The 18,623-nt window shown below is 44.9% G+C and overlaps 1 protein-coding gene across 10 annotated transcripts in view; it reads left to right on the top strand.

The window, feature by feature from the left end:
* Positions 1 to 18,623, top strand: part of SIN3A (SIN3 transcription regulator family member A) — a 290,548-nt gene that overhangs the window by 198,932 nt on the left and 72,993 nt on the right. For all 10 annotated transcript variants that reach the window (XM_033920021.1, XM_033920025.1, XM_033920024.1 and 7 more), the window contains 2 exons: positions 11,225 to 11,394; positions 11,510 to 11,683. In XM_033920021.1, coding sequence (XP_033775912.1) covers positions 11,225 to 11,394; positions 11,510 to 11,683 — 344 coding nt within the window. The remainder of the gene's footprint in view (positions 1 to 11,224; positions 11,395 to 11,509; positions 11,684 to 18,623) is intronic.

Below are 18,623 nucleotides of genomic sequence, written 5' to 3'. Positions count from 1 at the left end.
CAGGAGGTTCAATCCCTTCTCCTGTTGAATGCCATCGAGGAAGTTCCCCTCTCTCAGCAGAATCAGGGATTCTACTCCTGTTACTTCTTAGTTCCAAAGAAGATGGGAAGACTCTGGATCTCAGAGTTCTCAGCAAATTTCTGGTCAAGGAGAAATTTTGAATGCTTTCTCTCACCCTGCTTTATACTCTCTTCAATCAGAACGACTGGCTATGCTCTCTGGATCTTAAGGAAGCCTACACACATATCCTAATTCATCCGGCTTCCAGGAAATACTTCCGTTTTCAGATAAATCAACGTCACTAGCAGTACAAGGTTCTTCCCTTCGGCCTGGCATCTTCTCCCAGAGTCTTCACAAAGTGCCTGATCGCACAGCCTCCAAGTCTTCCTTAACCTGGACGACTGGTTGATCAAGGCTGTTTCATCTGAGGAAGTGGTCCGAGCAACATCTCAGACCATTTCTTTTTTTCAGGTTCTAGGATTCGAAGTCAACTTCCACAAATCACATCTCATTCTAACTCAACGTCTGCAGTTCATTGGGGTAATACTAGACACCACTCTCATGAGAGCCTTTCTCCCTCAGGATCATCTTCAAACTCTCATCCGTCTTTGTCAGCACTTCAATCCATCACTGCCACATGACGGTTCTTCTAGGTCACATGGCTTCCACTGTGCATGTGACTCCATTGGCACGACTTCACCTTCATACCCCTCAGTGGACCCTTGCATCTCAGTGGTTTCAAGCGACAGATCGTGTCTCACAGCATATCTCTGTAATATCATCTCTTCTGCAGTCGCTTCAATGGTGGATGATCTCCTTAAATCTCTCCAGAGGTCTCCTTTTTCATTTACCCCTTATCACAAGGTCATCAACACGGATGCATCTCCGTATGCTGGGGGGGGGCACATACGGACGATCTTCAGACTCAAGGCCTTTGGACCGCCACAGAAAGGAAGTTTCACATCAATTTCCTGGCGCTCAAGGCCTTCCATCATCGTCTCTGCCCCCTAGTCTCCTCTTCGCACGGATAATCAAGTAGCAATGTACTACTGGATAGCACCTGTTATGGGACAGCAGGCAGATATCAGCCAGATATTCTCACGTATGGGTGACGTCACCGATGGAGCCCCGGTACGACCACTTTAAAAGTGCATCGCCACTTTAAGTCTTTAGAAAGTTCATGATAGCCCGCACCGTGAACGACGTAGGTGCGAGGTCCCTCAGTTAAGATAAGCCAGCTAAGAAGCCAACCCGGGGAGGTGGGTGGGTTGTGAGAATATCTGCCTGTTGTCCCTGGATAACACCTGTTACAGTAAGTAACTGTGATTTATCCCAGGACATACATACATACATTAATTAGATGGCATCTTTTAAATGGAGTCAAATAAACTTAGAATTAAAATCCAAATAATATAAATATCTTCAGTTTCAAAACTGGAATATATTTTGTAATCTTTCTCCATCTAGGCCAGGGGTGTCAAACTTAATCACATAAAGGGCCAAATTCTAAAACACAGGCTAAGTCGCGGGCTGAATTTTTTATTAAGATACTTGGGCCTCCTTTTACGAAACTGCGATAATAGTTTCTAGCGTGTGGCGTCATGCTGAATGGCCCGCGCTGCTCCCGATGCTCATAGAGTTCCTATGAACATCGGGAGCAGCGCAGGCCATTCAGCACGGTTCTCTGCGCTAGAAATGGCTATCACAGTTTCGTAAAAGAGGGGTTTAGTCTTAATAGAAGCATAGATCGATCCTTCCTCACCCTGAGACACCATTTCAGCGATTCACCTGATTATTTTCATCTTGCAGATGTTATTTAATCCCAATTTTATTCAAATAGTCATTCTAGGCATAGGCAGCGGAACGCTTTTTTGTTTTTGGATGGGCAAAAATTCTACCCTAGACCCCACCCCCATAATAGTATTAATTGCAATAACATTTTCCCATTCATTTTTCATATATACACACAATATAATTTTATTAACAACAAATATTGGTTAACCACAGAATTAAACTACACAAAGCAACACTGTATACTACTCAACATTCATTCCTACCAGAGCACAGATAACCCCTATGCAAATATATGCAAACAAAACCCTAAGATGCAAGACTCTGCATACAATACAACCCCAGAGAAATGGAAACAAATACATTACTTCATGAACAGTGCAAAATATAGACAGCAGATATAAATTCTCAAAACTGACACAATTCAATCACTAAATTGAAAATAAAATCATTTCCCCTACCCTTGTTGTCTGGTGACTTTGTCTGGTGACTTTGATTTTCTAACCATCTTTTCCCAGTCTTTGTACTTCTTGTGAGCTCCACACCTCCTGCAGTCCACTAGGAAGATCAACTGCTTTAACACCTAAGTAGCAGCAAGACCAGCTGACTATAATAGGAGCCCTTGCCCCGATCCAGCCAGGCATGTGAGCTCCTCCCCCTATATCCAGTTTAAGAGATCAATCTACCTGCTTTAAATATCAGCAGAAGTAGAAAAACAACTGCTTTTACATACAAGCAGCAGCGAGACCTACCGCAACCACCAAAAGCCCACAGACCCGATCCTGCCAGGAATGTGAACTCCTCCCCCTGCAGTCCATTGGAGAGATCAATCTACCTGCTTTTAAATATCAGCAGCAGTGGAGATCAACTGCTTTTACACCTAAGCAGCAACAAGACCAGCCACAACCACCGAGAGCACACAGACCCGATCCTACCAAGAGTGTGAACTCTTCCCCCCATGCAATCCGCTAAGAAGATCGACTGTCGGCTCCGGGCGGCTTTCCCGCAGAGAAGAGAATCCTGCATTCACCGTGGGCCTCATCTGGGGCAGCCTCCTTGGAGCGGCTGGGGCACGGGCAGTGTGTCTGGGAGGAAATGCATGGATGGGAGAACATCGCAGGGGAGGAGACATAGGCATCCTGGGACTGTCGGCCAAGTCTCTTCCCTGAAGAAGCCCTTTCTGGAAACGTCAATCGCTCCTCCTAAACTTACTTGCTCCACTTCATCACTGACGCTGAAACCGTGGATTGAAGACAAAGTTTTATTTTATTTTTCTTTCCAGCTTATGATTTATCTTTAATCTTATCTATTGTTTTGCCTTTTGTCTTTGTTTTGTTCTATTTCTATCATTTAAATTTCTCCAGAATTCTACTGTTCAACGGCTCCCCCTTCTGCTTCTATTCCTTTCTTTCCTCTCTTCTACCTTCCAAAGTATTTAGATCAATGCTGTCTTATTAAAATGTTTATTTTATTTTTATTTTTCCTCTAACTCTACTTTTCACTTCTCTATTACCCTCCAGGTACTTTAGTTAGATTGTGAGCCTTCGGGACAGTAAGGGAATTTTTCAAGTACCTTTCTTATTTCTAATCTTAATGTATATTTTCTGTAAACCGCTTAGAACCTAACGGATGTAGCGGTATATAAGAAATAAATTACATTACATTACATTCTGTATGTGCTCTTCACTTTCTGTCATGCATCTTCACTTTCTGCATCCATCTTTAGTATTAACTTGTAACATTCAACTTTCTTCCATTTTTCTGCTTTCTTTTCAAAATCTATCTACTTTTCCATGTCTTCCCATCTATCCATGTGTACCATCTCCGCCCTCTTTCTTCTTCCCTATTCCCATCTATCCATAAGAAGCATTCTTATCTCTTCCCTGCTGCACCCATTGCTATGTACCATCTCCTCCCTCTGTCTCCCCTTCCCCTCCATCTTGGTATACCATCTCATCCGAGGAAGGGGAAGGAAATGGCCTGTACAGGTGAAGAGGTAAGACCTCCATGAAAGTGGAGGTGAAGATAGAGACCCCTGAGATCCCCAGATTGACAGAAATATGAGAATACATTTTACAGGCCTGAAAAACACCCTGAACAAGCTGTGACATCTCTCTGCTAACATAAGCATCTTTTACAACAGGCATGCTGACCATGGGAAACAAGAAGTTTGTGTATGAAGAAAGGAAAAATTACTGGCATCAGAAAGAAATTAACACATCTCTGTAACCTAGGTTAAGTTGATTTACCAGAAATAAGATCAACCACAAGAATATGAAATTGACAAACTATGCAGAGAAATAAAGAGGAATAATATAAGCCCTTGCTCGGAAATTGATGATTCTTGATATTAAAAGGACATATGTCGGGAAATTAGGCGAGTCTTTCGGTAAACAGGACATCACGCTCAATATGACTCAGAAATGTAAAAATGTTAACCAATCAATGAACTGATAGAAATGACAATTATGAATAGCCAATAGAGATTAAGAACGTAACATGTAACGTGGTTTTAAATTGTTAAGAATGTATAAAAGCTAGCTTGGTAGGAGCCTAGGTAGGACAGACACCTGGTATACTCAAGCTTGAAGTATATACTCTGTTGACTCAATAGGCTGAGACTTGTTTCTGTAAACTGTTATTATTAATAAAATATATATTACTTATATCCGCACATTGAGTTGTTGTGAGGTCATTAGTGAAGGCCTAATAACAGGTGATCTTCACATCCCTATCCCATGGTCAGACATCTGTCTTCCCCCTTCCCCCCTCATATGGTCTGGCATATTTCGCCTCTCTTTCCCAAAGCCTGGAATCTCTCTCCCTCTTCCCGAGGTCTAACATCTCTCTCTTCTCCCTGCAGTGTGGCATCTCTCTCTCCCCTCCTTCCCTTCCAGTCTGTGGTCTGGCATCTCTCTCTCTCTCTTTCCCATTCCAGTGGTCTTACATCTCTCCCTTCCTTCCTTCCATCATCCTTCTCTGGAATCTGACATCTATCCCTTCTTTGAGTCATCTTTCCGCCCTCCCAGTGTAACATTTCTCCCTCCTTCTTCTCCACCACTATTATGTCCATCAATTCTCCCTCTTCCCCATGTATACCATCTCTTTCCCTCCCACTCCACACACCTATGTCCAAGAATTTTATTTTTCTCTTCCCTCATCTACCAGCAGCATATCTTTCCCTCCCTTCCTAACCCCCAGCCCGTGCAGCCTTTGTCCTTCCCAACCCCCTCCCAGCCCATGCAGCATCTGTCCTTGCTTTCCCAACCCCTCTCCCCCTGTAGTTCGTGCAGCATGTCCTTCCCTCATTCCCAACCTCAGCCCTCCCCTCTCAGCTGGATCCTACAGTATGACAGTCCCCAGTTCCAATTCCTCCACTATTACCTCCCCGCCACTAAAATTTAAAATCTTTGGGCAGCCAATGCAAAGCCAGCCTCCCGCCATCAACCTGCCCCAGAAGTGTTCTTTCTGTAGCACTTCCTCTCCCCGCGTAGGCAGGATGCTGCAGAATAAACACTTCTGGAACAGGCTGACAGCGGGAGGCTGGCTTCGCATCGGCTGCCCAAAGATTTTAAATTTCAGAGATGGTAAGTGGGGGAGTTGGAACTCAAGGAGATTCCTGGAGAGTATAGTATCAGGCATGCAGTCACCGTGGGCCACATAAAATGGCCAAGCGGGCCGGATTTGCCCGACAGGCCTTGTGTTTGACTCATGTGTTCTAGGCATTCAGGATGAAGTATAGCCAGTGAACAGTTATCAACCAGATGCAATACATCCTAAATCAAACTAAAAAGAATATATATATTTTTGTCAATCTTTCTATCAAGTAATTCAGAATGTGTTAGTACTGTATAGTTGTACTATAAATGTTAAAATGTCAGTAAGACCATTCTAATTCAGTTATAAAGTCTACAAAAAAAACATTCTTTTAGATATCACTGCTGCTTGAAAAAATGCCTGCATAATGTAAAGTGCTTTGGTTGTACCACAGAAATGCAGTATATCAAATCCATGACCCATTACCCTTTACACATCTCTATTTTAAACCTATTCTTGGTGGTTGTTTCTTTCTGTGTGATAGTGGAACTGTTGGTTATGGACTCTTGTTAGTACAGCCATGCAGTTTTGTGGATAAGCTTTTTTTATTTTTAGTTCTAGTGCAATGTGTCTACTGGTCCTGAATACTAGGGTTTTGCATCTGAACCCGCAAGTTGCTTGCAGAATGCTGTCAGTTATTTTTGAACTCCGCCTCCTTCCTAGAGAGCTTTTCCTGCTCCCTCAAGCAGGTAGCTCAGAAGTGTTTCTGCTCTGCTCTGTGGTTTTATTATTTTCAGGTACTTTTTTCTAAGTGTTCAGACGGAGGCCCATACCTAGCTAGCTAGCCTGCATTTGTATTTTTTGAGCTCAGGGGCCATCCCCCTACGTAGCTGCTCACATCCCTGATTTATGAAGAGCTTGAGTGCAAGCTGTTTGACTCCTTCCCGGCTTGGTCAGGATTAATAGTGGGCCTGCTGTCCTCTCCCCCTTTGTGGCGTGAGGTTTTCCAGGGGTTGAGGCTCAGAACGACTTTGATCCCACTACCAGCCCAAAGACCAAATTCATTTGGCGAACCTATGAGACAGAGTTCTTCTCCATTTATCCCAGCTGCATTCCTGAGCTGAAGCAGACAGGCCACATGTCACAGTGAATAAGGCTATTGTAGCCTATGGGGAAAATTGGGGGGTGGGAAGCAGGACTCCAAAAATGACTTTTGAAGGTTTCTGCAGCTAGATCCAAAGTCCCCTACCTCTAAAACCACTTTTCCTGCATTTGTTGCACTTCAGGGAAATCCCCATAGGCCATTTTTGGTGCATTTTTACTGGTGGCAGCCATTTTGGATTTTAAATAATATTTTTTTCTAGTCTCCATCTGCCTCAGAACCCCTCGATTTTTCTTAAAATTTACAGGGTGTCAGGCCTTCCTACCTTTATATCATGCTAGGAACATCCTTGTCCTGCGTGCGATGGAGTGCGTGGGGGAGAAGTACTCCAGGGCTGGGATCTGCTGGAGGCATATTCCTAATGGAAGAGACCTTTTCCACAGCCTTCCAAAGATGCATTGATCAAATGCAGGTGGTCACAGAGCCTAGGAGGGCCGACGGGGGTCCCTGCCAGGGTTCTTGAGACCCCCTAATACAAGGGTTCACCCTGAATTTTATGAGCCTCATGTAGAATACCTATTTGAACTGCCGATGGAGGCGGTGGCACGGGATCTTCCATCAGCATGTGCCCTAACTATTTGAGGGCACAGAGCTGGACCAGGAGGTTCAGTCTGACATAGACTGAGAGTATGGAAAGTCCAATTTCCCAGGTTACAGTTTTCTGGCAGAGTCTGGTTCTCTGCATGAGAGCAGTGGTCAAGAAGCAGTAGTGGCCCTGGACTGTTCAAAGCTTCTGCATGCGCAGGCATCACTTCTACCTCACTATGAGAATTGAAGCTGGAAGTTCCTTCAATCCCCTCGTTGCAGTGCTCAATTATGAGCGGCTCAGTTGTTCTGGCTGCTTTCTTTCCCTCGCATCCGGACATCATAAAGCTGGTCACAAACAGAAGGGTCCCTGCAAGTGGCTAAGACTGTGGCCAAACTCTACCCAATGGCTCCGGATTTCCAGCAGCTGTTTGTTCAGCCAAAGGTGGATTTCCTGGTGACACTGGTCACCAAACAAACCTCCTTGTCTAGTGAAGGAGGTGTGATGTCAAAAGATTTTCGGAACCTTAAAGTGGCCAATTTGAAGCTTTGGCCATGGGGATTAAGGCTGCAGCTTCCTTTGTGGCATGTGCTTTCGTTACCCATCTGTCTCAAGTCCCAGCCTCGGAGAACAATGAAGATCCCTAAATGCTCATATCTGGGGTGGATTATATAGCAGATGTTGGACTGGAAGACGGCTAACGTCATTCCACTCCACAAGAAAGGCTCCAAGATGGAGACAGCAAACTACAGACAGGTGAGTCTCACATCAATAGTGTGCAAACTAATGGAAACTCTAATCAAACGCCAATAGGATACGATCCTGAACGAGGAGAATCTATGGGATCCCCGTCAACATGGATTTACTAAGGGGAGATCCTGCCAATCCAACCTGATCAGCTTCTTTGACTGGGTGACGAGGAAGCTGGATGTTGGGGAGTCCATGGACATCATATACCTGGACTTCAGTAAGGCATTCGATAGCGTACCACACTGCAGGTTGCTGAGCAAGATGAGTTCTATAGGATTGGGCGACACATTGACGAAATGGGTTGGGAACTGGCTTGGAGGTAGGCTTCAGAGGGTAGTGGTGAACTGCACCCCCTCCGAAATGACGGAGGTAATCAGTGGAGTGCCGCAGGGCTCGGTCCTGGGCCCGATCCTATGCAACATCTTTATAAGAGACTTGGCAGAAGGGCTGCGAGGTAAAATAATTATTATTCGCCGATGACGCCAAACTAAGCAATGTAGTGGGCAAAAGCACAACAGACATAAATTCAATGTCTGACAACATGATGCACGACCTACTCCTACTGGAGCGCTGGTCTAGGTCCTGGCAACTCGGCTTCAATGCCAAAAAATGCAAAATCATGCACCTGGGCAGCCAAAATCCATGCAAGACTTACATCCTTAATGGCGAGATCCTAACAAGAACTGAAGCAGAACGAGACTTAGGGGTGATGGTCAGTGAGAACATGAAGACTGCCAATCAAGTGGCGCAAGCTTCATCCAAGGCAAGGCAAATCATAGGTTGCATATGCAGGAGTTTCGTCAGCCGTAAGCCTGAATTCATTATGCCATTGTATAGATCCATGGTGAGGCCCCACCTGGAATACTGTGTGCAATTCTGGAGGCCACATTACCGTAAGGATGTGCTGAGACTAGAGTCAGTCCAGAGAATGGCCACCCGGATGGTCTCGGGACTCAAGGATCTCCCATACGAGGAACATCTGGATAAGTTGCAGCTGTACTCACTTGAGGAACGCAGAGAGAGGGGTGACATGATCGAGACATTCAAGTATCTCACGGGCCGCATCGAGGTGGAAGAAGATATCTTCTTTTTCAAGGGTCCCACGGCAACAAGGGGGCATTCGTGGAAAATCAGGGGCGGGAAACTGCACAGGGACACCAGGAAATTCTTTTTCACTGAAAGGGTGGTTGATTGCTGGAATAGTCTTCCACTTCAGGTTATTGAGGCCAGCAGCGTGCCTGATTTTAAGGCCAAATGGGATAGACACGTGGGATCTATTCACAGAGAAAGGTAGGGGAGGGTCATTGGGGTGGGCAGACTAGATGGGCCGTGGCCCTTATCTGCCGTCTATTTCTATGTTTCTATGTTCTATATCAGGGGTGCCCAAATAGTCGATCACGATCGACCAGTAGATTTAGGCAATGCGAGTCGATCGCGTTGCCTTTGCAATCTTGTTCTTCTGCCTCCCCAAGCCAGGTTAGGCGCGTACATGAGAGAGGAATTTCTGGGCCAGTCAATTGCTGCCTGGCTGGCCTGGAACTTCCTCTCCGACGTTAGAATTGATTGAGGAGAGAGGCTTGTGAGCCGGTTGCTTGTACGCGCCAGGCCTGGCTCGGGGAAGCAGGGAGAAATCGGCGTGGTGACTTGGGGGGGGGGGCAGGGAGAGAGAAAGAATTGGAGAAGTGGAGAAATTGGTGTGATGGCTTGAGGGGGGGACAGGGGGAGAGAGAAAGACAGAAATAAAGAGGGGGGCAGGGGGAGAGAAACAGAAAGAAAAGGGGAAGGAGCAGAAAGAAAGAAATATTGAATTTACAGAAGAAGGAAGTGCAACCAGACTCAAGAAATCACCAGACAAAAAGGTAGGAAAAATTATTTTATTTTTAATTTAGTGATCAAAATGTGTCCGTTTTGAGAATTTATATCTGCTGTCTATATTTTGCACTATGGCCCCCTTTTACTAAACCACGATAGTGGTTTTTAGCGCAGGGAGCTTATGAGCGTCTGGAGCTGCGAGGGGCATTCAGTGCAGCTCCCTGCGCTAAGAAATGCTATCACTCTTTAGTTAAAGGGAAAGGGGGTATAGATGTTACTGAGGTGACATTGCATATTTTAAAGTCATCTGTCTTGACCTCTGAAAAACCCCCTGAATACAAATGATAATTAACGTTTTCTCTGCGTACAGTGTGCTTTGTGTTTTTTATAATTTTATTGTTGGTAGATCATTTTGACTTGGTCATTTTAAAAGTATCTCGCAAGTCAAAAAAGTGTGGGCACCCCTGTTCTATATGATATCAGATTTATGAGCAAGGTGTTAGCCTATGCTGCCTCTGCCTTGCAGATGCTCTGGATCAGACAGTGGGCAGGAGATTCAGCCTCTAAAGCCACTCTGATCAGGCTTTCCTTTCAAAGGTAGATTCTATTTGGCAAGGGTCTGGATGATCTGGCCTGCATTAGTCGCCCTAAGGCTTTGCTGGACAGCAGACACCAGACGACTTGGAATACAGGATGTGTAACTTTTTGAGACTCTTCGAAGATTCTGTCCTTATGCAGGAGGTCATGACAGAGTTCCTTTAAGGAGTCACGGCCTGCATTAGACTCTGGGGACTGCTTTGGTGTGTCCCTAGCATTCATGACCACTAGACACATTGCAGTAGAAAAAAAGATTAGGTTCTTACCTCAATATTTTTTCTTGTAGATATGTCTAATGGTCCTGAAGCCCCACCCTGTCAGTGGGCTTCGCCTGCCTTAGATCAGTATGAATTTGGAGAATTCTGTGTCTCAGATGAACTGAGAGGATATACATAGTATATTTTATATACACACAGTATATTTTTAAAAAAAGACAGCACTCAAGAACGTAAAGTCTGGTTTAATTTAGAGCACTAGCCTGTGACCTGAGGGCCACCGTGTGAGCGGACTACTGGGCAGAATGGACCACTGGTCTGACCCAGCAGTGGCAATTCTTATGTTCTTAAGTTTCTGCTTGATAGCAGGATATGCGAGTAGCTATGAACTCTATATAAGATTAGTGCAGTTTTGTATTTGTTTTGATTGGTTACTTGAATGATATGTTAATGAATATGTTTGTTTCAGAGCAGAACTGAATTGTAGTGTCAGGGATTTTTCCCCATTTTCCTCCTTCCAGTTATTATGTATGTCATTACAGTGCTATTTGATTGCTTTTGTACAAACTGAGGGGGCTGGAGCATCTCCCTGGGAAGAAGGCAGAGTTCAAAATATGATTGACAGCATTCTGCAAGTAACTTGTGGGTTCAGATGCAAAACCCTAGTGTTCGGGACCACTAGACAAATCTACAAGAAAAAAAATTATCGAGGTAAGAACCTAATCTATCTTTACTTAAGTTTTCAACTCTTGAACAATTTTTGTAATACTTTCCCTTCATCTCACTGTCATTCCTCTCCCCTCCCCCCCTCTCTTGCCTGCTCTTTTACCACAGTGGAAACAGAAGTGGGAGAATATTATTCAGCTTTCCTGGATATGGTGCGTAATCTGTTGGATGGTAATCTAGACTCATCACAGTATGAGGACAATCTGCGAGATATGTTCACTATCCATGCATTCATCGCCTTCACTATGGATAAACTCATCCAAAGCATTGTCAGACAGGTGAGCTAGTTGGAACTTCACAATTTGGAGGTTGAGTTGGGTTTTTAAAATATTATATTTTCATGTCGGTGACATGTTTGGAAGACAATTTTGACTATCCATTTTCCTTTCCTAGCTCCAGCATATAGTGAGTGATGAGATCTGTGTGCAAGTGACTGATCTTTACTTATCAGAGAGCAATATTGGGGTAACAGGAGGCCTGCTTGCCACACAAGCCTCCCGGGCTCTCATTGAGGCTGCTTACCAGCGCAAAGCTGAGCAGATCATGTCTGATGAGAACTGCTTCAAGGTAAGTTTAGCCTAGATGAGAAAGGGAGTACATCTGCTTTAATGTAATACTATATTTATAAGTTTCATTAATATTTAGAACTCAGTTTAAAAATTGTGCTAGCTAGCCACGGCAGACTTTGTAACCTTAGAGAATGGTTTCATAATTCTGGTCAGAATTATGACAATTCCTGTAGGAAATCCAGTTGTCTTAATAATGGTGTTTTGTAAAGGTGGAGAAACCTATTTTTTTTTTTCAGCTTAGCCATTTAAGTAAAACCCTTTAGAACAGGGATCTCAAAGTCCCTCCTTGAGGGCTGCAATCCAGTCGGGTTTTCAGGATTTCCCCAATGAATATGCATGAGATCTATGTGCATGCACTGCTTTCAATGCATATTCATTGGGGAAATCCTGAAAACCTGACTGGATTGCGTCCCTCAAGAAGGGACTTTGAGATCCCTGCTTTAGAATCTTATATTACTGTGCTGCTGCTTCTCTGAGCTGTGCAAGTGTGTCCAGTTTGCACCACTAAAGGTTTAGCCAGAGCAGACCAGAGCACTAATGTGCATTAACTGCAAAGGTTGGGCCACATTAAATTTTAGTATCTCTGCAGTAACTATTGAAGATAATCCTTGCAATTTGGGGAGGGCAGTTTCCTACTGCACATTACTAGCATGGCAAGTAATACAGAATACAGATAGCTACACCTCTTCAAGTGGCATTAACCATTCTATGTTATCTGAATGGTCCTCCCTAAATTTAGCATGTAAGGTTTGTACTCATAGTCTAGCAGTCCCAGGATTTGAAATGCAGTTCTGTCAATGAAAAGATTGGAGATAGATCTGAAGGTATTTGTCAGTTTGTATAATTTTTCCTAGAATATTGAGATGGAATTGAGACATGCTCAATTCTGGCAATATTTTACAAATATTGCATGTGCACAAAGTGGCATCACCTCTGTTGTTTCCACTCATATGTGGAAATGACAATTTGCAACTTCCATGTGTAACTGTTGATATTTACATATGTAGCTGATACAGTTTTATCTACCTGCACATCTTAATACCCCCAATTATATAGTGAGAATTCAATTTTGTTCCTGTTTCCTACCCCCCAAAAAAAAAAAAATAAAATAAAAGTTTGGACAATTTCCTGGAGGAAAAGTCCATAGTCTGTTATAGAGAAAGACAAGGGGGAAGACACTGCTTTCCCTGGATCGGTAGCATGGAATGTTGGTACTAGGGACCTGGATTGGCCACCGTGAGAACGGGCTACTGGTCTTGATGGACCATTGGTCTGACCCAGTAAGATTATTCTTATGTTCTTAGTATCTTGATGAAGTAAATAATTTTCTTCTTTAAGTCTTAACATGTATTCCAGTGCAATAGTGAGACATTCTAGACCAGGGGTGGGCAACGAGGGACGCAATCCAGTCAGGTTTTCAGGAGTTACTCAATGAATATGCATGAGATCTATTTGCATGCATTGCCTCCCATTGTATGCAAATAGATCTCATGCATATTCATTGGGGAACTCCTAAAAACCTGACTGGATTGCGGCCCTTGTTGCCCACCCCTGTTCTAGATAGTAGGGTTATTTCCCTTTAGCCACGTGCAGCTACAGAAGAAATCCACTCTGGATTTTTCACTCTACCTCTATTATCTTTCACTGGGCTCTCTAGCTCCACCTTCAGTTCTTTCCTTTTGTATTCATGACTGCAGGAGTGTTTATTCTGCTCTCCCCATTTTATTATTTTTATTTCAATGTAATTTTGTCTGCCTTTCTGATAATTTAGTGCTTGGAACAAATTTGACGTTCTGCCTGCTTGAGAATTCACAGATGTTGGTCTATAGTTGACAGGCCGATCCCACTAGGTACCTGTTAGCCTGCCTGTTTTCTCTGGAGCTCAGGGCCGTCCCTGAGGTGATCTCACCTACTGTTAAACAGGAGTCGAGTGCAGACTGTTAGACGCCCTTAGGAGGCTCAGCTATGTCTTGCAGGGTGCCAGCTGCATCATCGCATCTCTGCCCATACTGGTGCGCATCCGTTGATCTGCAGGATGGAGGTGTAATCAGACATAGGAGTCTGGAAGCCTGAAGATCAGCTTTACAGAACCATTTCCAGTATTGTGGCAGTGAATTTTTTCGTCCAGCTACAGTGAGAGAGTTGAAAGCAGGCTGCAGCACAGATCCTGTCATGTCACATTGAGTACACAGGCTGACAGCCTGTGAGAGGAATCGGGGAAGGTTGGAAAAGTGGGGTTTTGAGTGTTTCTGAATGTTCCCCTATGTATCCCCTCCTGAAAAACCCTAAAATTGCCATTTTAGAGTTTGGGAAGTGTGAAAAATATTGCAATTTTGGCACAAAGTTTTTGACAGTGGCCATTTTGGATTTTTAGCAAACTATTATTCTAAAGCTCCCTGCTTCTTTAAAACTACAAATTTTGCCTAGAAACCTGCTGGGATGGAGTCTTTGGGCTCTCTTCTTGTGGATTCCTGTGAGGATTGCACATATTTTTAGAGCGTTTTTGTGTCACATGGCACAGCTGGGAAGGGGCCATAGCATCCACCTTAGCCTCTCACCTGCTGAAGCAGGTGACCAAATGTTCAGCTAGCCCAGCGGGCAGCCTTTGTGAATTTTGGGGCTCAGCACAGCTGGCAATTCTGTCCACTAGACTGTGGACCCTTTGCAGCCTAGGAAATGCAAATTTTAGTCACCTTAGGGTGCCTCTATGCCCCAGGAGTCGGACACTTTTTCTGAATTTTTGAAATTGTTTGTGGTCTGACGCTCAGAACCACTGTTCTCCCTCTGCACAGTCCCTATCTGCTTCCACAGCATCTCTGACATTGCTACTTTGGACACATCCTCGATTTACCCTGCCGCTGTGCTTGCACAGCCTGATTTGGGAGATCCCGATGTGGATGACTTGTTTGCTTACCCCTTATTTGCAGATGCAGCACTTCCTGGGACAGAAGATCAGGGACTGTGTGCTGGATCTGTGGATCTCTCTGAGGTTTTTGAAGCCTGAAAATGTTCTCATGGCCCTGCGCTTTTTTGAGTCTGTGGCTTTGCCGGACCTTATTTCTAAATCTTTGCAGGAGTTCATTTTGGTCACTCAGCCGGCTTAATCCACTTCTTCCTCATGGTTTTGTGGTGTGTGCTTGCAGTCTGCTACCTTCCCCTGGCACCCTGATATGTGTATTCTGGTCTCGAAGCAGTTTGGCTCTCTGAAGGGTGCTCTGAAAATTGCTAGATCTAGTGCTCTGAAAATTGCTAGATCTAGTGCTCTGAAAATTGCTAGATCTATATCATGCTGGCACAGGAGTGTCAGCAACTTTTGGATCACTCCATGGTGGATTCTTTGGTAGCACAGGTGGCTAAACACACCTCTTTCCCCAGTGTGGGTGGTGTAGTGTTAGAATTATATAGGACCACCGTGTGGTTGTAGTCCTCAGGAAACTCTGACACAGCTGCTTTAGGCATTAAAGCTGCTTAGGTGACATCTTTTGTCACATGTTCCTTGCGCACACTGGAAAGTGAGGCAGTGGTTCCCCCTCCTCCACTTTTTTTTTGGCAGAGACAGATCATATGGCGGATGCATTGTATGACCTTATGTGAGTTTGGCAAAGGTGTCAGCGTACTTCTTTTCTGCCTGCAAAATGCTTTAGTTCAGACAGTGGACTGATGTTTCCACTTCCAAGGCTTCTTTGTCTAGCCTGCCTTTTCAGAAGTTATTGTTTGGCAAAGGTCTGGACGACCTCATAGATTCTGAGATGGACCATCGCTGTAAGATTCTGCCTGATAGCAGACTCAGACCCTCCTGGGGTTCTGGTTGTTTTAATTTTGTGGCTCACAGTGATTCTAACCATCTGCAAGTGCCATGTTGCAGAGATTTTCACAGGGATACCAATGATAGTATAATGGCTACAGGTGTTCCCAGCCTTCCACCTCCAGTTCTGTGCCCCCTGCTGAAGAGGCACAATGATGTCAGGCTGAGGGGCGCTCCTCCTGGGATAAGTCTTGGACATTATTCAGTCAGGATACGAGCTGGAATTTGTGCAGCATCTGACAGATTGGTTCATGGACTCTCCTACAGGTCATCTGGACAAAAGCGCTCAAGGTTCAAGTCAACATTCAGTGCTTCCTATATATTCAAGCTATAGAGCAAGAGCACTTGGGCTCAGGCAGATACTTTATATACTTTAACATGCCAAAGAAAGGCTCAGAAGATTGGAGACCTTCTGGATCTTTAGCATGTGAATGCGACTCAAGATTCCCAGCTTCTGAATAGAGACCGTGTGTTCGGTCATTCCAGCAGTGGCCCCAGGAGAGTTTTTTGCCTCTCTGGCATACTTGCACATTCCCATTTTTCTGCCCATAAAAACATAGAAACATAGAAATAGACGGCAGATAAGGGCCACTGCCCATCTAGTCTGCCCACCCCAATGACCCTCCTCTACCTTTCTCTGTGAATAGATCCCACGTGTCTATCCCATTTGGCCTTAAAATCAGGCACGCTGCTGACCTCAATAACCTGAAGTGGAAGACTATTCCAGCGATCAACCACCCTTTCAGTGAAAAAGAATTTCCTGGTGTCCCAGTGCAGTTTCCCACCCCTGATTTTCCACGGATGCCCCCTTGTTGCCTCGGGACCCTTGAAAAAGAAGATATCTTCTTCCACCTCGATGCGGCCCATGAGATACTTGAATGTCTCGATCATGTCACCCCTCTCTCTGCGTTCCTCGAGTGAGTACAGCTGCAACTTATCCAGCCGTTCCTCGTACGGGAGATCCTTGAGTCCCGAGACCATCCGGGTGGTCATTCTCTGGACCGACTCCAGTCTCAGCAAATTTTTGTGTTTTCATGCTCTGGAACAGCAATTCCAATTCTCGGCCCTGCTCTTTCGGCTGGCGACAGTGCCCCAGGCCTTCACCAAGGTGATGATGATAGTGGTGGTTTACCTGCGAAAGATGGGTCTCCAGTTCACCCTTGCTTGGATGACTGGCTGATCAGAGCTCCTCACTGACCAAGGGATGGCACACGGTGGAGCGGGTGCGACAGGTGTTGGAGGACCTGGGCTAGTTGTCAACTTCAGGAAAATTCATCTGATGCCCTCACAGATACTGGAATACCTGGGAGTTCTCTTCAACATGGTGACGGGCCACGTTTATCTACCAGAAGCCCGCAGGCAGAACTGTACACCCAGATTTCTTCTAGAGTGGCCGGCTCCTTCAGCATGAGATTATCTTCAAGTTCTGGGATCTATCATTGCCACACTGAAATGTAGTTCCTTGGGCAAAGGCGCACATGCGTCCTCTTCAGCATGCTTTGCTCTCTCGCTGGGCTCTGCACAGGGATGCCTTGCAGGCCCATCTGCCTTGGACTCTGGAAGCCCGGACAAGCATGGACTGGTGACTTTTCCCACAGTCGTTCTGCAGGGGTGTACCACTACACATTGCCTTCTGGATCATGAAGATGACAGATGCCAGCTTTCGAGACTGGTGAGGGAGAATCAGGAATAAGACATCCATGAAAATGTAGGTGAAAACCCCTATGAGGCCCCCAGAGGATATTTTTAAGAGAGACATTGTGCTATTAATTGCAGGTTTCTGATTAATGAAAGAAACATATCTCTCCCTGTCAGCAGAAACAATAGGCTTATGTGAGAGGTACATCTTTGCTCTAGTAGCTGGCAAATATCTGCTGACTGTAACAGCATTGGATATTTCAGGACTTTCTAAGAAGACAAACCCAAACAAGAAGATAAACTCAGGCAACAGTACTGCGGGACAAGATGTCCTACTGAAAGTTATCTGAACTGCTGACAGAGCGACAATGAAGCTAGAAGGAGGGGGCCTACTCTCAGAAATTATTGAACTTAGTATTAAGAATGCATTGTCAGGGGAAATAGTGGAATCAGATTTGACAGTAGGTGACATCATGCTTCAACATGACTCAGTGATAAGTATGGAGACCATACAATCAATAGAAATAATAAATTGACAATCCAATGGAAAGGGAGTATGTAACCTGTAACTAGGTACTACATGTGACTCTAGGCTACTAAACTAAAGTATATAAGTATCATACCAGCTGGCTTAAGCTTCAGGATGGATCCATAACAGAAGCTGGCTACTCTGTATGTTATCCATTGGCTCAATTTGCTGTTCTGTTTCACGTAAGCTGACTTTTGTCTACTACTAATAAACCTATATTATATACAGCAATTGGGTTGTCGTAGGTAGGTCGTTATTCTGAAAAGGTTAGCAGCACCTTTTCACTGGGAAACCCATTGCAGTCATTCTGTTTAGGGGAGTTGAATGCCTTCTCATTGAAAATAGAAAATCAACTGGTTGGAGCTAAGAGCCATTTGGCTAGCTCTGATGAGATTGCAGAAGACTCTGGAGAGACAAATGATCTCTGACAGTGCGACGGCGGTAGCCTATGTCAATTGCCAAGAAGGGACCGAGAGCATTCCTCTGGCTCAGGAAGCTCGCCTTCTTTTCCTTTAGGCAGAATGTCACCACTTAATGCTGATGGAAGTGAATATGGAATGAGTAGACAAAGTTCAAGCAGACTTCTTCAGCAGACAGATTCTAGATCTGGGTGAGAGGACCCTGTCCACAGCAGCGTTCAGAGCAATAGTGCGGTGCTGGGGTTGGGCCCGCTTCGAACTCATGACTGTGGGAAGAAACAAGAATGCGGATTGCTTCTTTAGTCCAAAATCCGAGCTCGGAAACGAGGGGCTCGACATTCTGATGTAGCCATGGCCTCCGGAGATTCTCCTGTATGTATGTTCGACCGGGCTATTCGACTTATCGTGGCCCATCCAGGCTGCTTCATCTCTTGTGGCTCCAGATTAGCCTTGCAGACCTTAGTCCTGCAGATCTGATAATTTTGCGCAGGAGTTGCGGCCTTTGGCTTAGTGCCTCTCCGGTCCTCCTTCCACTGAGTCAAGTAGC

The sequence above is a fragment of the Geotrypetes seraphini genome, chromosome 14 (assembly GCF_902459505.1).
Source record: "Geotrypetes seraphini chromosome 14, aGeoSer1.1, whole genome shotgun sequence".
Taxonomy (NCBI): domain Eukaryota; kingdom Metazoa; phylum Chordata; class Amphibia; order Gymnophiona; family Dermophiidae; genus Geotrypetes; species Geotrypetes seraphini.
This window is presented reverse-complemented; position numbering and strand designations above follow the sequence as displayed.